The sequence below is a fragment of the Ammospiza caudacuta genome, chromosome Z (genome assembly GCF_027887145.1).
Source record: "Ammospiza caudacuta isolate bAmmCau1 chromosome Z, bAmmCau1.pri, whole genome shotgun sequence".
Lineage (NCBI taxonomy): Eukaryota > Metazoa > Chordata > Aves > Passeriformes > Passerellidae > Ammospiza > Ammospiza caudacuta.
Genome location: NC_080632.1, coordinates 24,985,909 through 25,007,733, shown reverse-complemented (window position 1 = coordinate 25,007,733; position 21,825 = coordinate 24,985,909). Strand labels below are relative to the sequence as shown.

The 21,825-nt window shown below is 43.6% G+C and overlaps 1 protein-coding gene across 1 annotated transcript in view; it reads left to right on the top strand.

Annotated features, from left to right (window-relative positions):
• Nucleotides 1-21,825, top strand: part of ABCA1 (ATP binding cassette subfamily A member 1) — a 95,019-nt gene that overhangs the window by 47,056 nt on the left and 26,138 nt on the right. Inside the window, exons 7-19 of the mRNA XM_058824349.1 lie at nucleotides 1,407-1,598; nucleotides 8,647-8,733; nucleotides 13,174-13,414; nucleotides 13,975-14,114; nucleotides 14,353-14,469; nucleotides 16,672-16,860; nucleotides 17,673-17,878; nucleotides 17,971-18,147; nucleotides 18,746-18,968; nucleotides 19,323-19,544; nucleotides 20,138-20,342; nucleotides 20,853-20,966; nucleotides 21,430-21,601. Coding sequence (XP_058680332.1) covers nucleotides 1,407-1,598; nucleotides 8,647-8,733; nucleotides 13,174-13,414; nucleotides 13,975-14,114; nucleotides 14,353-14,469; nucleotides 16,672-16,860; nucleotides 17,673-17,878; nucleotides 17,971-18,147; nucleotides 18,746-18,968; nucleotides 19,323-19,544; nucleotides 20,138-20,342; nucleotides 20,853-20,966; nucleotides 21,430-21,601 — 2,285 coding nt within the window. The remainder of the gene's footprint in view (nucleotides 1-1,406; nucleotides 1,599-8,646; nucleotides 8,734-13,173; nucleotides 13,415-13,974; nucleotides 14,115-14,352; nucleotides 14,470-16,671; nucleotides 16,861-17,672; nucleotides 17,879-17,970; nucleotides 18,148-18,745; nucleotides 18,969-19,322; nucleotides 19,545-20,137; nucleotides 20,343-20,852; nucleotides 20,967-21,429; nucleotides 21,602-21,825) is intronic.

Sequence of the window (21,825 nt, the reverse complement as noted above, 5' to 3'; positions counted from 1 at the left end):
TGGGGGACACTGTTTTTTCTATATGTCCACCCAGGAAAGCTTGTTCTGGGCATGTTATTTCAGTGCCCCATAAATATCTCCTTTTCAGCATGACTATAACACTGATAGTAGTTTATCTGATGGCAAGAAAAAAAGCACCCCAAATTTTCAAAAGGCAAATCTTTTGATGTCAGAGCTGTGTGGCATTGAAACATCTGATTTTTGGCATATGGATACGGACGAAAGTTAAAGGTTTGTATGAGTATTGCATTAAAAATCCCTTCTCTCTCCTGTCAGTTCAATTTGCTTGTTTCCTAAACATAATGCAGTTTTTCCCCCTGATTGTGCGTACCCCTTTGGTTTTGACAGACGAAAAATTTCAGACTTACCAGCCTGCTTCAGGAGCTGCTAACTCTTCTGGAATGTAGATCAATCCTCTTTAGTTGTTGTAAGTTGGGCAATGCACTTATGAAACAACAGAAAGAAGAAATTAAGTATACAGCTGTTGTTACCTGTGCATTTACAATAAAATGGTTCCATCTGTCTAGCCCCAAGGCAAACAAAAGTTTCTTTCCAGTAGTAGACTCTGGATTTTTTCTTGTTTATCACCTTTGAGAAGTATGTGGCTTTTTGGCATGGACTTTGTTGTTCAGCAAACATGAAGCTGGTAACTGACCTTATTAAAAGAATTTGTTTATCAGATCTGAAACAGTTTGGTGATAACTCAGAGGGATTTTATCAATTTTGTTAATAAGGTGATTGCATGTGGATTAGGAAACATTATTGACAAGGAAACCATTACCTTAAGAAAAATATGCCTGTGAAGGAAGACTCTAGGATCTTATCTCATTTGTTGCAGCTAGTAAGATAACTTTTTTTTTGCTGATACATTATCTGCTCAAAAACACTGTAAAACAGTTGTCTCAGCAGTTAGTGAGTAGATACTTCAGAGTTAAGGGAGATGATTCTGACTCATTACTGCATAGAAAATGTGGCTGGCAGATATGTCTAAGTAGTTTGGGGCATAGGTCTTTTGCCCTTCACATAGATTTGCCAGACTTGTGTCTGGTCGCAAGCCTTGTTTTTTTCTCTGTGGCTCATTTCCCAGAAAACTGAATGTTAGGCAATGCATGTACCCTCCGTTGGAGGAAATGGCTGCTGTGCAGGACAGGATCACAGCTGCTTTGTGCACATTTGCGGGAGAGTGGAGAGGGACCTGCCTCCCCCAGGGCTTCTCTCCCATGTTCTCGGCAGGGGAGGGTTTTTCTTGGAACTGAGTTGCATATGAATAAGGGCTACTCAACCTGTAGAGAAGAATGCCCCCTCACCTCTATCTGGAAATGTTATGAATGGCTTGCTTTGTCTGAGCAATAACCAATTTTTTTGTTGAAGTCTTAGATGAAGGCATGCTTTTCCCACTTTCATAGGTCATTGTGTCTGGTTATCGAATGCGACTGAGAGATCTCTGCAATAGCTCAACATCATCTGAATTTCTAACGATCCAAAATCAGACGGCAGCCATGGACTCTGAAGTCTTCCTTTGCACCTTGTCAAAGGAAAAACTCCATGCAGCTGAGCAGGCCTTCCGTGCTAACCTGAATCCTTTGAAGCCTCTTCAGGTGAGTTCGCTGGTGCACCAGTGAGAGTCTATTATTGACACAGTGACATTTTCCATGTCTTTTCAGTCTAGGAACTCATCCCTCCATCTCCAGAGCTGCTTAGAGGAAATTAGAAAGGAGAAGGATGGTTACTCTTCGTCATGGGAGCATGAACAACATGCTTCTTCCTGTCATTCTTATCCTTCCTGTTCAGTCTGCTACTTGCAGAGCTTAAGTGTATGTGGTCTGCAGTTCAGTTTGTTGAGAGGAAAGACTTTATGCTGTGCAGTAACAGCCTCTTGGTTGTCCCTGTGTTCTAGTCAAATGTTGTATCTTGGCTGGATGAGTCCAACATTAATCCTGGCTTTGCTGAGCGCTAAAACCACTGCTCTCTGCCCTTAGCATGGGGCCACTGAGTACAAAAGTTTCTAGCCACTGACAGGCCACAACCTTTAAGCAAGTTTAAATCATATGAAGCAGAGTCAAGTTTTAAAATCCTGTTTTCAAAAATCAACCAATGGAATGGGTATTGGGGGAAGAATTCACTGAACTTCAAGAAAATATATTATTTACAGGGTAACTGGAGACTAGAGTAGACTTGGATCTAGGAAAATCCAATAATGTTTTGCTACAGATCTGCAGTATGTGTTAAAAATATGGAAGTTTGAGGAATTCAGTGCTAGAAATGACAGTAGAGTGAAGAAGGGACCACAGAACAAACTCTGTTACCCACTAAAACAAATGTTCTTTTGTCTACTGTGTGAGATTTCAGATTTGATGAGCCTTTCGGTACTCAAAGTTATGTACTACTTGCTTGGCTTTGTCCCCAGTCAAAGAGGGTCATTATCAAGCACTGGAATCATATTTCTCTCCTGCACACTGTGTCACAGTCAGTGACTTTTTCTTTCCACAGCTCATCTTCTGTTTTCCACATGTCCTCCATCTGTACTTTGTCTTTGCTGCTGGAAGAGCAAGACAACCCATAAGCAATAAGAGATGGGGTGACAGCACTAAAATTGTAACAGAGATGGGCTGTTTGGAGAGGACTCACTATAACTTCTTACTTGTCATCAGTTGTATATGTATATGCACATATATACATAATTTACATTAAACCATTCAAAGGTGCTGGAATTCTGGGGTCTGAAGGGGCTGAAAATATTGTACCACTCAGAATTGGTTTTCTGGGCCCTATGGAGACTGTCTTGCTTTTCTTATTTATGGAAGCTTCTGCAGCTTAGCTTATAGAAGCAGATATTGAGTGTCTGTGTTCTTAGGTCTATATTGTTTGTGGGTGGAAGGAAACACTCATAAGCCACTTTGTGCCTCTTGGCAACAGCAATATAGATTTAAGACATTATGTGCAGTTTTGGGGGGCTTCTGAGAAGCTAGGTCATGATCTTGTCTTTACGGGGAAAAAAGCAGGAGTCCAGAAACCAGCAGTTCTAAGCCTGCTGTTGTTTGGTAAAGGTCCACAGTTTTCCTCAGAAATGTGTCACAGTGTATCTGGTAGTTAAGCTGCTGTAATGCATCAGTGAATGAAACAAAAACTGACTGGTTTCAATGTGGCCAGACAAAATGGATAAATTAACTGTAGGATCACAACCAACACATTTGAAACTTAGTGTCTTTAGAGGCTAAAAAGTGCCCTGACCTGCAGTAACATTCTTGAACAAAGAGGGAACTTTCTGCTCATGAACAAAGGAGGCTTTTGACACAGCTTATTGAAGGCATCGTGTGTCAGATCTTGGACATGCACACTGAAGATAGCATGCTCTGTATCTACTACTGAGTCTGTGAACCAATGCCAGCATTTTGTCAAGATTTATTATTATTTTTTTTGTCTGAATCCCTTTGATGTACTTCACAGCAAGGCATTTCAGTAAGCAAAGTAAGGGCCAAGTCTAGTGCAGGTGCAAGAGCAATTTGCAGACAGGTTTTTAGCTTATGTAACTAAACACAGGCTTCACTGATTGCACTATTTTGTGACTTACAGGGAGGCAGCATATTAGTACAAGGAGGTTAATACAAGGGCTTGCAGCTGTGTGCAAGAACTCTGTAAATTCAACACCAAGGGCTTGAATTGTAAACTGGAAGTTTGTGCTTCTCTGATATCTGGGCAGTTAAGTGGCTACAGTTTCTTGAAATGTCTTAATACATATGACTTAGCCTGACATCCACCTGCTTGTTTTTTTCCCCTCTTCATTCCTGTTTGTTATTCCCTCTGCAAGATGATGCAGTAAATTTCATCATGGAATTGATCCGGATTAAAAATGGCTGACCTGATTGTATGTTGACACAAATATTTATGCTAAAACATGAAGGGGAGAGTGCAAGATTTAGAGCTGTATGATCAGTGAGTGAGTGTGTGGGCTGAGACCCTGATGATAACACTCAGTTCTGCTGGCTTAAAATGTGTGTGCATTTGCAGCTTCAGGGAAATGCTAAGTGTTCTAAGTAGTAGCTCTCAAAAATGCAGTAATTACTAGAAAATTATGGACAGATCAAGGTTTTAAAAAAATAAATTAAAGTGCATGCATGATAAAATGCATGAGCTCTAAATGTCACGGCACTGTTTTTATAAAAAGAAGGGCAAGGAATAAACATTTTTCATACTTGCCTCCTCAGTTCTATCAGAACACCTTGAGTGTTGCCCAAAGGGCAGTGATACAGTTAAAACAAGAGCTTCTAAATAAAATTTTATACTAGGATTCTAGTTCTGTTGCTGATCTTTTGTATTGCATGCATTTAGCCTGTTCTGTAGGCTGCAAAAACAGAGCCAAGCACATGGAAGTATGGTAGGGAGGTTAAAGTCTTATTCTTTCTTGTAAGAACCTACTTGAGGCAGGCTTTCCAGCAGAAAATCTGGGTATGATCATGGGGCACCAAGGTGGAGTTTCAAAAAGTCCCAATTCCATGGCCCATATCTTAATCAGCATCCATTCTCTGAAGCCCTTTGACCAACAATACTATAGGACACAGCTTATTGTACAAGCTCCTTGTACGCATAATATTTTCTTGTGGCTTGCCTTGCACTGGTTGAGTGAGACTGAGGCAGGAGAAGCTGGCTTGAGAACAGTAGTGAAGCATATGACTGCATATTACATATGATTTCATGCATGCAAATTTCCTTCCTGGCTTTCTTCTTGTGATTGGCCAGCAATTGTCCCATAGAGGAACTATGTGGTTTGGGAAAGGCTAACAAGAGCAATGGCAGTAAGTTCCCAACCATTACCACACAGTCCAGTGGGACATTCTGACTGTCTTATATCATAGAAGTACCTGTTTTTACGTCCATCTGCAAATCTCTCCCCAGTTTTGAATGTGATTTGGTGGGGGAAGGTTAAATGATAATTCAGATTGCTCCTGTGGGATTTCATCTCTTAGACAGCACTGCCTAATAAAGGCTTTGCACTACTCACTTCCAGTGGTATGGATCTGTAGTAAGCCATAAATATGCTGTGGCTTGTCTACCACAGTGGTCCTTGAAAGACGGTGGGTGAGCGCATGAAAATCCAATTGTTCCTTTCTCCCTCCATAATATGGGTGGTATTTTGTCAAATGGCTGGCATGAACTAAGCATTAGATAATAAAGGCATTGCAGTTGAAAAATGATTTTTAGAAATGTAAATATGTGCTACAACTGAATTCATAGCTTTCCTTCATCTTTTGAGAGCGTTTTCAGTCAAGCACAATGATATCATCCTTATAAACAGCAGAGGTTTGAGACTTCCACTCTCAGGAAACAAGAGCAGAAGCTTAAAGCACATGATTTTTCTGTAGAGGCCAGTGGAAAGTTTCTGGTAAGACCAGTATAAAGTTGCAATAACTATTTCAAAGCAAATGTGGCAGAGTTATCTTCATTAAGGAGAAACAGTCAGCTGTATGATGCAGACTGAATTTTGGCTTAATGTTTTGACTTCCCAACACTTGAAACCCATGCATTCTCATGTATGTTAAATCAGATTTGTCCATCCCCCATAAGTCTCATGTGAATTTATTCAAGGTTTGTCCTTCAACTCTGGCCATCTCAAGTATTTGTCACTAGAGTAAATCTTGCAGCATGCCCATACAAGCACACAGAATCCCCCCCAGTGCACTCAGTACTTCAAGAGTATTATGATATTGGCTGCCTCAAAAGACAAATTTAGTGACTTTCTAGTCACTACCACAGTAATTGTAGAGGGCACTTGTGTTCAAAACCTGCCAGACATTTGTCTTTCCACAGTGTGCCTAGAACAGACAGGTGATGTTTTTGCAGCGCATTGCCAGTAAATGAGTCATTGCCCTCCCCAGCCCCTAGATGTAGTGTGGGTATCTGATAAAGACAGTCCCACAGTAGGAACAGTCTTCCTGGATATACCCTGGATCTAGAGGTTTCTTATTAATGGAATTAACTACTTAGTGAGTCACTACAAAGATGTATATTACAGGGAAATTAACGTCATGTTAATCTGTTCGAAGAAGACTGGTCCTTGTGACTGATCTTTTGTTATTGTCTCTGGTCATGACTTATGAGAGGCTTCCTGAGTGGGCTTTGAGGTTGAAGAAGTGGTAGAGAGAGTAAAACTTCCTCCATATAAATGGTACTATTGCAAATTCTGGTGAGAAATGATCTTGAAATGATATGGATTTGTTAGGGAGGAAAGGTCAGGATGCTGTGGTATGAGAGGATAGATGGATACTCCTCACATTTCAGAGTAAGGTTTGCAAGCTCCTTGAATCACCTAAGATGTACAAGGTCAGGCAAAAGTCCTGTTAGGCTCAGTGTCCTTGACTGATAATCCAGCAGTGGCCCTGAATGGAGGCATGTGAAAGGATGCAGCCACTGGGCAAGCACATAACATGTCTTCTGTGTAATGTCCTGTTCTTCAGTAGCTTGCAACCCAGACTTTCTCATGTACTACTGGGATCTTGTTGTTTAATAGCATTTGGTAAGATTGTGATGTTCAATTAGTTCTTTTGAGTCTTTCTCAAACTCACAATACTTTCAGCATTGTGTAGAGTCTACTGCTTTTTTTTCTGTTTTGACTAAGTTGCATATGCAGAAGCTCCTTTAGTTTTGTTTTAAACTGATCATTTCACTGGAAGTTTTCTAGCTCTGTATGACGAGGCACAGAAGGCAATCATCCCACTACCATTCCCCATCCCACTTGTAAGTCTACAGACCTTTGTCATAACCTCTGTTTGTCCTTACACATCCCATTGGAAGAACTGGGATCTATTGTTCTTCCTTCAAAAACCATTCTTACCTTGAATCATGGCCTTTGTCTGTACCTGAGCTCCTTCACAGATGGAGAACCCAAAACTACTCATACTGCTTGAGAACCAGGATTGCATTGTGTATTTATGTTGATGCTGATCTGTTTTATGACTGTATTTCTAAGATCTCTCTTTCTGAGTGGAATTAGCTAATTCAGAGCCATACAAGGGGTATCTTAAGGTAGAACTGTCTTTTCCCAATGTACTTTACTTTGCAGTGCTGAATTTTGTCTGGCACTTTGTAACAGTGTGTCAGTAGGAGGATGTTCAGTAATCCTTTGCAATTGGATTTTGACTTTTCACTGTTCTGAACCAATTAGTATCTTCAGAAAACTTTTCTTCATCCACTCTGTCCCTGAATCACCTCTGAATGCAGTGAACACAAATCTATGTGAATATATATATATATATATATATCTATATGGAGCTGAACAAACACATCTCTTGTTATGCATGAACATGGAACTTTCTACCTCATCTTACTGCTAAGGTTATAGTGGTAGAGCAGATAAGTAGCTTTGATATTTGCTGGCTAGATTTCTTTAAATATATCTTGACGGTCTGAGCCTGTGGGATATTTAATTGCTTTTCTCCTAGATGATATGTTTTATTTATCCAAACCGTAAGGACTGCATTTAGTAGAGATCCATAGAGGTTAGAGAATCCTCCCTGAATTTGCAACTGGCTTTGGAGCAAAAACTAACTGTGCATTCAGAAGAGTTTTAAACATCCCAGCAGATCAGCAGAACAGTGCCCATTTACAATAGCTGGCACTGACCAGGTCTACCCATCTCCAGCAGATCAAGCAGAACAAATTAAAACCTCCAGGCTTTGTTTTCAGAAATTGCCCCAAGAAAGATGTGAAAAGGAAGAGATTCAGCTCGAAAGATATGTGCTAAAATCAAGGGCCTTGGCTGTTCATCTGTGTGTTGCAGTGATATAACTTTAGTATGCTTTCAAATGCTGCAACAAGCTACTAATACGAAATCTTAGGTGTTTGTTTTCATCTTCATTCCTTTGAAACAAGGATTGTGCCCAAATGTTTTCCATGCAAGATAATCCAGATATGTGAATAAAAGGGAAAAAGAACCCCACAAACTGAATTCCAGGCCACCAGTTACTCAATGTAGAGGAGTTGGAAACAAGAAGTTGTCTTCAATGTAACTTCCTGCTAGAGAAAATTGTTTCCTGAAAGCTATACCTTCCACTTCTGGAAGCCTATCAGTCTTGTTCTTTGGTGACAGTACATGCCAGCTATTTCCTGGAAGCTGTTTGTTTTAAAATACACCCTTGGCTTGGATAAAGAATATCAAGACCTGATAGGAGGACTTTAGTAATAATGTACACTGCAGTAGGGAGTCCTTTGTATCTGAGTATCTTTGTATCTGTGTAGTCTCACTGAAAACTTGTACCCACCAAATTGCCTTTTTCCCCGCTGTACTGATTTTGCATCCCCTTCTTTGCACTGGCTTGTGGGATTTCACGTGCTGTCCTGTAGACTGTGCTTGTTTTGTGACCTGGAATGCAAGTCATCCTTTGCATTGTAAGTGTATGTGCATGCATTTAACATTTCGTTGGTATGGTTCTGATTATGGCATCTATGTAGAAGAGGAAGGGGTGATCCTATCACATTGCAGGGTGCAGAAGCCCATGGTATTTTAAGTTCAACATTACACGGAAAGCCAGCTCCATCTTCCCCACCAATGTAAACAGTCCTAACTGCTCTATGCAAGAATGTTTACAAAAGTTTAATCTCTTCATTTGTGCTTTGCAGTAACTTCTAGTTTCTTTTTCTCTCTTCCCGCAGAGACAACTTTCTTTCAATTCCTCCTTGTGGGATCTGTCAGAAACTGTGGAAACTTTGAGAGAGAGCATTGGGAGGCTTGTTAAAGAGGTAAGAAGAGCCTTTGTGTAAGGAAAACACATCACTGTGGTTGCTATCTTAGCCTGTGATCAAGTACAAGAAGCAACTTATAGTCAAATCCCTGGCTTGTTTTGAAACTTTTCCCGATCCTACAGCCGTTTTCCCTGTGTGCAGGCAGCATGCACTTTGCAACTTCTTGGCACCTCAAGTTATAAATACCATAATAGGAATTAGGACATTTTCTGTAGTGTTTTGTCTTCTCAGCAGTGGCACAACAGTTGGGCTTGCAGTACATCTGCTGCCAGGTAGTGCCTTGCAAACTACATGTTGAGGCTTTCCTTTTTATTTTTTCCCATCTAGTTGCCAATCCACATCAGGGTTATTAATTGATTGTATCTACTGGATTTCATGTGCAGTGAGGGTATGGCATGTGGAAAAGGTGCTGTGGCTATAATAGTTTAAATTAGTAGTGGTAAGCTACTGTTTCCTCTTTATCTATCTTACTTTTTGGGCCAGAGATTGTTTTCCAGTCTTGTGGGGCACTCAGCACAATAACATCACAACACTAAAACCCCAGTGATTTGCACAGTCAAATTGGCCTTCTAGAGACTGCAAATATTTGTTTTTGCAGGTGAAATGATGGATTAAGAAAAAAAGCTCTACATACCTAAGTTTGAATCAGAAGTCCTAATCTGGGGGGGGTAGGGGGTGCGTGTTGAGCCAGAAACCTATCCTAGTTTTTTTGTCTGGCTTTGACTTTGAAGTGCTGCTGTTAGTCAAAAACATTCTCTCCCTGGAGCAGAAATCACAACATCTAAGCTAAACAGTGCCACCGCCTCCATGTAAGCTAAACAATGCCGCCGCCTCCTCCTCCCTTCGCTAGTCTTCCGCCTTTGCATCAGAGCGAGAGAGCTCTGCGCCGTGAACGGCAGTAACCTCTGGGAGCATGCACAAGAGCGGGTCACTCCAGGTTAGCCTGCGCCTCACTCCCACGGAGGGGCAGCTGCTGGGAGCCTGCGCTGTGCCAGCCAACAATTCCTGGCACGCACCCCTCCCCGAGCCCTTCAACCTGCTGCGCAGTTCCCTTCACATTGAAATTAATATGATTCCAGGATCAGCTTCAGTTAGGACCATGGAAGAGCTTTTGCTGCTAGCAGGGAGGCTGCCCTTCAGAGTTTGACTACAGCTGTTTCCTGTTACGTCATTTAAGCTTGGCTTTTCTTCTTGTCTGGGATAAAAATAATTGAAACCACGTGATACTTGGTTTGCTGATGTGGCTGAAAACGTCCCAGGGTAACGTGCCTTTTGCTTGGCAGCTGTTTTGGGCACGACTACTTTTATTCTGCCCTGCTGTGCAAACAAAGGCAGCATTTTGCTCTGTGTACAGCATGAGCTGCTCCAGATGGCTTGACCGAAAGTTACTTCTTATTGTCTGTCAGGCGGATTTCTGTGTGAAAAGGAGGGACTTGCTCCCTTGTTTCAAAGGGCAGCAGCTTGAGGGGGTGGAGAGAACTATTGTTTGTGCCATGTCTAGGAACCTTTCTAGCAGGGAATTTTAATTAGAAAATGGTCTGAACAAAATATTTGTCTTGGAGTATGGGGATTTATTGGATCTGTGTTCTTGGACTCTTTAAATCAACTTTTTGGAGGGCAGATTAAACACCAAGAGCAAGGACAACTATTTAGATACACTTAGGGAGCCAGGTCTGATGTCTGGAAGAAGAAATTGCATAGTAACCCTTCACATTTGACATATTTGCTTTCAGAGGTGTAAAGATCAGTTCTGCATGTAAATTGCAAAGAGGCTGGTACCAAAGATGAAACAAAGTTCCTTGCTCAAGCTGTTTCAAAATAATTTGTAAAAATGTGTTTGCAAATGCAATCCCTCTTTAAGATGGTTAGTACTTCATATGTTCATGGGAATCGTCTGCACTTCCTATTTAAGTACCTTTGCTTATCAGGTTAGGGAGTTTATGGTGCTTTTGCTTATCAGGTTAGGGAGTTTATGGTGCTTTAGCTGAAGCAGCTGCCTTGTTGCTGGGCAAAAATGAGCTCTTTTAGCTAAGATACCAAAAACTCCCTGAAGCATCCCTTTGAATTGCACACTCAAATTGTCACACCTGAAATGCAGCCTTGGCCTTTTGGGTGAAGAATCATCAAATCCAAACATCTGCATGAACATATGTAACAAACAAAACTGGTTGTGCGACAGTTTTCATTCATGTTCCACGATGCTGATGTCCTGTAGGTTACCCTGAACCTGGAGCCAGGTTGAGTGGTGCCCAGGCTGCAGGCAAAGGTACCAGTGAGTAGCAAGGAAATGAAAGTACACTGGAATCAGTCAATCTGGATATTTGTACTCAGATTTCTGCTGTTCTTACCACTGTCTTGCATTATATCAGTGTGTCATGTGCTCTTAGGCATCTGAAAATAGTGGCTGCTTGTGCAGGTGGCACGTAGTAGCTGTTGTTTACCATCAAGAATTTTCCTCCAGATGTTGACAAACTAAAACATGGACAGATGGGCCATGCAAAGGGTCAGGTTTACCTCCCACTGTAAGGCCAAGGAGTCTCAAGTGTGCTTTCCTTGGGTGAACTTGGATTGGTTGTTCCAGCACACTGCTGCTTTCAACATTGTTGCTGGCTGGCTTTCCCAGCTGTCTTAGACTTTGGTCTACCACCTTTGTTTAAATAAGTGCAGATAATAAATGCACTGTGAGCAAAAGTGGCAGATGGTCTTTGACTCTCTTATTGTTTCTGAAAAAAGGGCAGTTGGACACAGCATTTGAAGTTGTTTCTGGGATGCAGTTGACAAGCAGTTACAAATAGGTGTCTCAGCAGCTCTGCTAACCCTTTTAAGTGCATGTGCCTGTTCTGGACAGCACAGTGAGAACATCCAAGTTAATGTCACCTGATGTTTCAGCAGGAGTCAAGAAATCAGATAAAGTTCTAGAAAACACTTAAACAGGGATAGAGAACCAGCTGTAGGATTTTACCACAAATACAAAACCCTTTGATAAGGAACACAAATCTAGGTTCTTGTTCTCTGACAGGGATAGCATAACTGGAATAAAGTTCAGAGAAGGCCAGTTAGGACATTTAGAAGTATAATGGCTTTCACCAAAGGAACAAGGGAATAGGTTGAGACTGTTCAGCTTGCAGGAGAGATGAGTTGAGGATATGACAAATACCTGTAGAGTTCAGTGGCACATGAAAAAGAGATAGGGATTGAATGCTCACCATCTCTTTCAGTAAAAACAAAAAAACAAAACCACATGACACCAAAGGGAGCTGAGCACAGCCAGATAAGGAGAGAGAAGAGGTTCTTTCCTGTGATATTGGATGTTAAATCCTTGTGGTTGTTCTAAATTCTAGGATTTCACCATGGAAGAAAGTCATTGAGGGTTAGGAAATAGAAGTTCCCTGAGCTGCAAATAAATGGAAGCTGGAAGCTTACTTAGAGGAAGCATCCTAGTTTCTTGCTTTTGTCTTATTTCTTCTTAGCATCCACTTATTGTCACCATCGAAGAGGTGATGTCTTGACACCTCAGGATAGGGGGTCTGAAAGCAACACTCCAGTGTAGCATGAAACAAGTGCTTGTGTGGGTGGGTTACTTTTTGTCTTGTGGTGAGCTTGGCCATAAGCCCGAGTATGGCAACATTAATGCAGTGAATATTTCAGGCTGAGGGCAGGGTGTTTTTGTTCATGGCACATTACAGGCATATTGTCTGGCTTATGCCTCTCAAATGAGTCTGGAGGTACTAATTGTTCTGGCTGGTTGAATGTTGTCACCTCAGGCCTGGTGTGAGGTCAACTGGCCAGCAGAAGGCTCCTTGCAGTGATTGGCTATGTGCAAGGCTTATTCAGGGTCCTGGCTGCAACAGGGCTTGTTTTCAAGGATATTCTGGGAATGCCGTTGACAATGGGGCAAGGAGTTTCTGGGGCAGGAATAAGTGATGGCAATCTGAGAGATCAGACTGCCTGCCTGGTGTAAATCAGTGGAGGTTGGGTGGAGTTGTGCCAGGTGACACTGGTGTGGCCTGTGGCTCATCCAGTTTGTGACCCACAAGTCACTTGGTATTGTTCCTTTAATTCCTATTCTGACTCTATGTACCCCACCCCACCTGCCCTTGTGAGGGTACTCCACTGGAATGTAAGTCATTGTGCAACCAGGAGAACAAGCAGCTTCCATGTTAGAGGGCAGGGAGGCCAGGAACCACCCACAGCACTGGAGTAGAAAACTCAGTAGTAAAGAACTTGGCAAGGATATATCCCAAGTGCTTGCTCAGAAGAGCCTTCCATTGTGGTGGTGGCGAATTGTTTTCCCTGTTCTTCCCCTTGTTGTGGTGTTCAAGAGGATTCTCATCTGTTGAAAAATCTGTTCTGTGGTTTGAAGGTGCACTGAGAGACCTTCTCCTTTTACTAATCCTGTTCTTTTCTTCCATTCTTTTCTCCATCCTTCCCCTCCAGCTGCTGAGCATGAAGAGCTGGAGTGACATGAGACAAGAGGTGATGTTCCTGAACAATGTGAATGCCTCAAACTCCTCTACACAGATCTATCAGGCTGTGTCACGGATTGTGTGTGGCCATCCTGAAGGTGGAGGGCTCAAAATTAAATCCCTCAACTGGTATGAGGATAACAATTACAAAGCACTGTTTGGAGGCAACAGCACTGAAGATGATGTGATTAACTTCTATGATAACTCCACAAGTAAGTGTAACAATGGCTTAGTTTGAGGTCCTATCTACTTCATGATTGTCACCGCTAGCATTTTCCAAACTTCCACAGATGAAGGTAGGTGGTCCTGAGGGACATATTCACTGCTATTTCAGAAGGGCATATTGTCCTGCATATGCCCTTAAGGCGAAGAAGTTATCAGCTTGCAGAGTCTCCCAAGGACCTGCTACCTATCACCTATGAAGCGTACACAGGAAGCTGTGCAGTGGGGCTGCATTAGTGGGAGAGGGAGTGCAGTCACATGTAGCCTCTGGAAATCTGACCTTTTCCAGATAAATTTTGTTTGTGCCATGCATTGGGGTTGTGGGAGTGTTGCAGAACTAGTACTGTGGCTCTTAGTGTTGGAGGCTACCTGGTTGCTCCTTGTTCACTGGGCAGACTGTGCAGGCTTGGGCTAAAAGGGGCTTTTTGTGAAGCTTTGCAGTAAAGGAGGGGGTTTGCGTCTGAAAAATGCTTTGATTGTTCTTGAATTTCTATGCCTTCTGCAGTTGTTACTGTGCTGTTCAGCCACTCACCTTTGTGCTCTTCTTCAGCACCCTACTGCAATGAGCTAATGAAGAACCTGGAATCCAGCCCGCTTTCCAGGATTATCTGGAGGGCTTTGAAGCCCTTGCTGATTGGGAAGATCTTGTACACTCCAGATACACCAGCTGTAAGGAAGGTCATGTCTGAGGTAACTCTAGCCCTGTCGTCTAATAATGTAGCATTAGCTGTGTCCTCTGGCTGTGCAGCTGATCCTCTCTAGTTAAATTGGACCCAAACCCAAGCCTAGGAAGGATTGCCTACAAAAGCACAGCCTCCTGAATCTCTCACCTCCCATGTACTTGCTATTGAAGGCTCAATACACCCTCTCAGCTCATGATGGTCTCTGCCAGCTTTTGGAAATAACCTTCCTCTCTGCTTTGTGACAGGTGAACAGGACATTCCAGGAGCTGGGTGTGTTTCGTGACCTCGGGGGAATGTGGGAGGAGATAAGCCCAAAGATTTGGACATTTATGGAAAGTAGTCAGGAAATGGATCTCATTCGGGTCAGTATGCTGTCCTTGCCAGAACTACTGCTCTTGTTTTTTGCAATAAGTGATGAAATATTTATTTTAAAAGGTGCTTCAGTGCTGAATTGGGCAGATAGATACTGTGGATGGGACCTCTTCTTGAAAGAGATCTTGAGTACTGATCTTGCATTGTGATTGGCATTCCTTCCTTCACCTAACAGTGTCCTGCAAACAGCACATTTAACACCCAATTCTAATCTGCCTCTGTTGGAAGATGTACTGTTTTGTCTGCAGTGTTGCCCTAATGTGTCATGAGCATGTCACCATGGTTCCTCGGGTGCAGCTATGAGGGGTGGATCTTTGCACCCTGCGCCAATATCTTAGGAAGTACAGTGATGTAAAGCTAACATCAAGAAACAGAGGGACTGCTGTAGAGTAGTTTTTCCAGCTGTCTCTGCAACACAGTTGGTTGGCTATCACCATGCACCATCTTGTGTACAGAGACCTCCCCAGGTTGTATAAACCCTGAAATTAATTCCTTTTTCACCCCAGTGTAATGCTGTGCTGAATGTGACCTGGCCTGTTGTACTTCTCCATCAACATGACATACTAGGGCACCAGAGACAGTTGAATAGATTGTTACAAATCTCAGGCAGAAAGCTGAGGTCCAAAACGTTTATTTGCAGTGATGTCCTCTGAAAAGTGAATGTTGCTTGTATTTTTTTTTTTTTTTACTGAGCCCTGGGCTTTTATGGCTTTATATCTTATGTTGCTTGTTAATACTGTTGCCTCTGGTGGTTAATTATTGATCTTCCCAGCAATCTGGTCTTTTCTGTACTAGTATAGTAAAACGATCTCTTTGTTGTCACCTGTTGGCATTCGCACAAGCAGGAGTACTTCATTGTCAGTGCCTTGGCAGCTCCCAGCAAGCATTTCCTTCAGTTGTCATGTTTCTGGATTGACTGGCCATCACCTCTCAACTTTCTGGGTTGTACAATCTGTTTGGCATATTTCTTCCTGCTGAGGGAGAGGAAAGTGCTTTGTTTTCCCATCTGTGCCACTTCTAGCTTGATGCTAATGTGCCTGTGAACTTCAGGAAGGGCAACAAGTGCCCCTAGGGTTAAGGAGCTTTAATGTTGGACTTAAACAAGATGAGGTTGAGCCATTTCCCTGCACACATGGTAGCAGAAGTTAACCATGGAGACCAAATGAAAAGGGAGCACAGCACATCTGATTCCTGTGTGCTTGGATTTCCTTTTTGTATGTTTTCCTTTGGTAGCTTGGTCTGTTCTGTTTTTACAGTTTGCAAAGTTGTTTTTGTAACTGTGTGACCCACTACTTTCTGGTTTGCTGGTAACAGCAGAGTATGGAGAAGCTCTTTACCTCTGTTTCATTTTTGTTGTGGCAAAAAATCCACTTCCTGTTCTTAATCATGAGGATTTTTGCAGTTTTCTCTCTTGTGCAGGTTTTTCTTTTTATCTCCCTGACTTCAGTTCAACTATGTAATTTACAATTACTGTTCCCTTCCTGCCTGGCCTTAAATTGTCTGCCCAGTGGACTGGTTTCTGCTTCAGTGCATTTGTGCTAGACATTGTGCATACAGTAGCCTGTCCTCAGAAAGCTAGCAGTTAAACCAGGTGAAGAAAGCACTGTCCTAGACAAGAGGATAAAGGCAGGACATCATGGCTGTACAGGGGAGCTTCAGCTAGCCCTGGTGGCACAAAAACAAAATACAAAAATCGCCTGGCCTCTGGTGCTGGTATTTCTGCTCAGCACAGTGACTATTGAGCCTTCAGCTGTACCTCAATTGCTCTCCATCCAAGCCATGAGGTGAGATTTTTCTGGAAGAAGTGAGCAGAGCTAGGCACCAAGTATTGGGCAAATGCATTTCTGCGGCGCTAGCATCTCCCTTTTCCCTGGTTTGCCTGTGTGGGGTGCAGAGCTGTACATGGCTCTCTGCTGCCCTCTCCTTGGGAGAGGGGTTGGCCGGACATGGAGGCAGGCAGCCAGCCTGCAAAGCACACCGATATGGTGTAGCTGTACCGAGGGAGGCATATCCCTCTTAAAGCAAAGGTAAGGGGAAGGACACCACTGTATTGATCCTCTCAGTATGATAGAGGGCCTCTACCTGCACCTTCTTAGCAGCTGTTTTCCTTGTAGTGCTTGACTTCATTATGAGAGAGGAATCTAATATTATTTCTCACAACCATTTCGTCTTTGAAAACAAAACTCTTGCAGACGTTACTGAAAGGCAAAGCCCTCTGGGACCTGCACTTTCCAGCTTCCAACTGGACAGTAGAGGATGTTGCCCGCTTCCTGTCAAACAGTCCAGAGGACTTTGAGACAGAAAATGGCTCTGTGTACACCTGGGTGGATGCCTTCAATGAGACAGACCGGGCTATCCAGACCATCTCCCGCTTCATGGAGGTGAGATATTGTTAGTGTGGGCAAGGTGCTGGGGGAGGGCAGCAGCTTGGTCTCCACTTATGCAGTTGGGTGTTCTGAAAAGGTAAAGTAGATATTCCTCCATCCATTTTATGGATACAACCAGGATGTAGGAATCTTCCTGTAGGCCTTGTTCTTGAAGTTTTGCTTCTGTCACTGCATGTGGTTTCCTGCCCTTCTGTTAGTGACTGAAAGCTGCTGCTGTCTCCAGCAGTGTAGCTGTTCATACTTCAGTTCGCGGTGGGGTTCAAGCACTGAGGGCTGTGGTAAAGCTAGCAGCTGCTTCAAATTGAGGGAGCAAAATTAGTTTTACTTTTTGCCTCATCAGCTTGGGAGATGAGTGCAAGCAGAAACAGGCCATGGCCTGTTAAGGGCTTGATTCAAAACCTTCAGGTCTCTCCACTGATGTTTATAGGCTTTGAATCAGATTTGATTTATTGGTAACAGATGAAATAAGACCATTTATGGAAGTTGATACTTGGATGAAATGCTGTAGGTAATACTGCAGTGCTAGCTAACCTCTAGTACAGAAAATGCCTTTGCTGGGGTATTTCTCAGTGCTATATGTTGGACTGGTAGGTGACTGTCAAGCAGGAAGCAATGACAACTCTTGCAACTTGCTGGGCTATAACTGAGCAAACCATTGCAAAATAGTCTGATGCTGTTGTCTTTTTACTTGGGCATGACATTACCATTGGAGTGTTCTCTTCTTTCCCTCCACCCCACAACTAAACAAAGTACCTTATAATTTGGCAGTGTATCCCATAAATGCTTCCAATTCTGTCCCTGTCTAGTGTGTCAACCTGGACAAACTGGAGCCTGTGCCCACAGAAGTCCGGCTCATTAACAAGTCCTTGGAACTTCTGGATGAAAGGAGGTTCTGGGCTGGCGTAGTCTTCACTGAAATAGCTCCTGACAGCACAGACCTTCCTCAACATGTGAAATACAAGATACGCATGGACATTGATAATGTGGAAAGGACCAACAAGATCAAGGATGGGTGAGCCCTGACATCCTGCCTTACGATCAATTTCTTACAAAGAATGGAGTGAGGAGGATTTCTAATGGAACGGTCTTATTCCCTTGGTGCAGGTACTGGGATCCTGGTCCCCGTGCTGATCCCTTTGAGGATATGCGCTATGTCTGGGGAGGCTTTGTCTACCTGCAGGATGTGGTAGAACAGGCCATCATCAGGGTTCAGACAGGCACAGAGAAGAAGACAGGAGTTTATGTGCAGCAGATGCCCTACCCATGTTACGTGGATGACATGTATGTATACAGGCCGCTTCAGAAGCTCCCAGGAGGAGGAGCTTGGGAGGCATGGGCTTTTGTCAATCCTCAGGCATGGTTTTTGTCCCTATTTTCAGTGAGGAGGCAATCTCCATTGTGTTCCTAATCCCTAGAATTAGGGCACCCACATGGAAGATTTTAGAATGACTTGCAGAGTCCTGCCCAGGAGAGTCCTGGAGTTGAGCACACACAGTACCTTCCTGAGGTGTGACCATATCCCCACACCTGATGCAAGTGAAAATAGCACTGGGGAAAAAAGCAGGACAGATAGATAGGCACAGGAGAGGGGAAAGAGGGCAATTGAGAGCAGCTCTCAGACAAGGCAGCTCTTTGCACCCACTCTTTCACTGAGTGACAATTGCAGCTCCACCTCCCACTCCTAACTGGTAATATGCTCTAAACCCACCCACCTCACCTCATGGTGAGACAAGGATCCTGTGTCAGGCTTTGCATATCAGCTGCTTTGTGCAGGGATGCCTTAGCTGTCACCATGCTCTGATAGCCCTTGAAGTGGTATCTGAAGTTGCAGTAATGTTTCTCACTCGGATCTCCTGGCCCCTTTCTTTCATTTTCTCAGATTTCTGCGTGTCATGAGCCGCTCCATGCCTCTCTTCATGACACTAGCTTGGATCTACTCAGTGGCTGTGATAATTAAGGGCATTGTGTATGAGAAGGAAGCCCGGCTGAAAGAAACAATGAGGATTATGGGACTTGACAATGGCATCCTTTGGTTAAGCTGGTTCATTAGCAGCCTTGTCCCTCTCCTGATGAGTGCAGGACTCTTAGTGCTGATCCTGAAGGTGAGTTGCCTGGTTTGGCCTGTGGCAGCAAATTCTAGAGCCTTTAGAGCCTGCCAAGCAGTGGTCTGCACTGACACGCTGGGGAGGAGTTTGTGGGTATGTGTTGACCAGTCACTTTTTGGGAACACAATTTAGGAACAACAGGACTATGTGGCTGAAAACAGCAGGAGGGAATGTTGTAGATTCAGTTCTGTTGAAAAGATGCCTCTGGTACTGCCTCACTTCTGGGAAGGCTGTTGTGCAAATTGCAGGAAACCCTGCCTCCGCTGAGCAGCAGCTCTGCAGAGCTGCCTATAACAGAGGTACCTTGGAGAGCCCTTTCAAAACCTCATGCACTTATTGTTCTTCTGCCAGATGGGGAATCTGCTGCCTTACAGTGATCCTAGTGTGGTGTTCATTTTCCTCTCCATCTTCGGCGTTGTGACCATCCTCCAGTGTTTCCTCATCAGCACCGTGTTCTCCAGGGCCAACCTGGCAGCTGCCTGTGGGGGCATTGTCTACTTCACACTGTACCTGCCTTATGTGCTGTGTGTTGCCTGGCAGGACCACATCAGCTTCTCACTCAAGATTTTTGCGGTGAGTCTTGATGAAACTTTCCTGGGCACTGGGGTGCCGCCAGTATGGCACTCAGCAGCTGGACACTCTTACAAGGGGGGAAGTGGCAGTGGGAGGTTAATTTTCAGTGTAAAAGTCTTCAGGGTTGGGGTTGATAAAGAGGTTTACTGAACCTGGTAGAAGCTGCTGGGACGGTTTTGTTGGCTTTGGTAGTAGAAGTAATGCAGCTGGACTAAACTGCTTTGATCTCTGTATGCTGTCATGCTGTATAACCAGACAAGCAGCCTGAAGGAACCACCTGCTTTTCCTCTGCCCATCATTTCTTACCTGTCTGGAGAGGGTGACTGTTAGCAACCTGTTCCCTTGCAGGAAAATCCAAAGAGTAAGGGAAAGATAGGGAAACAAACAATTCTGGGTGGAGGTTCAGTAGAGATTTCAGGCTTCTTGGAACCTAGACCAAATATGCCACTCCATATCTGCAAATACAGTGATGGTCCATGGAGTTTGGACTTTTCATATGGACAATGTCCCTCATTCTTGTGCTACAACTGAGATGACTAATTGGAGAGTAGATGTAAAAAAATTCAGTGCATGTTCATGCCTCCCATTTTCAGAGCCTGCTGTCTCCAGTAGCCTTTGGTTTCGGTTGTGAGTACTTTGCGCTCTTTGAGGAGCAGGGAGTTGGTGTTCAGTGGGACAACTTCTTTGAGAGCCCATTGGAAGAAGATGGCTTTAGCATCACCACATCAGCTGTCATGATGCTGTTTGATACCTTCCTCTATGGAGTCATGACCTGGTACATTGAATCTGTCTTCCCAGGTGAGGTCTACTTTTGAGAGATGATCATGTCTTAAGGCTTTTAAAAAAATCCTTTCACCCTTTTCACCTGCTAAGGTGCAAATTTGGCCCATTTTTAAGCAGAGCTATTCAAAGGTCATGGAGCAAAACCAGCATCAGAGCAAGGCTGGTGCTGCTAGCAGTGAGTGTTGCCCAGCACAGAAGCATGACCCCATTGTGGCCATGGCTGATCTAGCCCCAGAAGCTTTGCTGTACTTGACTTGTTCCCTCCTCCAAAGTTCACAGACTGTGAGGCAAGAGAGGAGTTGAGTATAGTACCACATGTGCCACTAAGTACCTTTCAGCGTAGGGTTTTTAACCCTAAAGTGAGGTTAGATGTCTCTTACCCAGACTCTGTCAGTGTCTTCATACAGAAGGATTTCTCCTTTGTGCCTCACCTCATGTGGGTGGAGTACTTCCCTTCTTGTTCTGAAAGCTAATTAAAGAAAAGTGACAGATGCACTCAGGCTCATGTAATGCTTTTGTTTTTAGGCCAGTATGGGATTCCCAGACCCTGGTACTTTCCTTTCACAAAGTCATATTGGTTTGGGGAGGAACCACAGGACAGACAGCACCCCCATCCTGACCAGAAGGGGTCTTCAGAAGGTAAGTGCTGGACACAGCCTTTTGAAAGTGAAGTATTAAGGTCTGCCTTTTTCTGAAATGATAGTCCAAGGACAGCAGGAGCTGTACTGGCATGGATAGGTGAAATTGGTCACCCTTTTGTTATCACTCTTTGGCTATGCTGATCAAGTGGGTGCATCTGGATAAACTCAAGGTACTTTGCCTACCTGACTGCAGCTGGGTACTCCAGGCTCATGGAATTGAGAAGGCCTTGTATTTTTGGTGACCTTAATAAAACTGAAGGTCTCCAGCTCCCAAATTAGCTCAGGAGAGAGACAATAGCTAAATGACAACCTTGCTGAAGATTCCTCTGTCTGAGGAATAAAGTGGCCAGTCTTCATATAGCTCATTCCTTCACAGGCTTAGGGCAATATGATGTCTATTAAATTCCTATGCAATTTCTGTTAAAACCTATCAGATCTCTCTACTTTGTGTTTTCTTTCAGTCTGCAAGGAAGAAGAGCCAGTGCATCTGAGTCTTGGTGTTTCCATCCAGAACCTGGTCAAAGTTTACCGTGATGGCAAGAAAGTTGCTGTAGATGGTCTCACACTCAACTTCTATGAAGGACAAATCACCTCCTTTCTGGGACATAATGGAGCAGGGAAAACCACTACCATGTAAGAACAAAATAATGGTTTCAGACAGTAGGAAAGTGACTGAATACTGCAACTCCTATCCATATAGTAGAGGTAGCCATAGAACTGGAGCGTGCAAGCTGGTGCAGACTAGAATGCCTCTGCTGATTTAGTCTAGTTGTGCTGCTGCCTTACAGATACAGGGGACTGGAACCACAGGAGGTTCAGGTTGAGGCTGGGTCAAATGAATCTGTAGGTGGCATTTT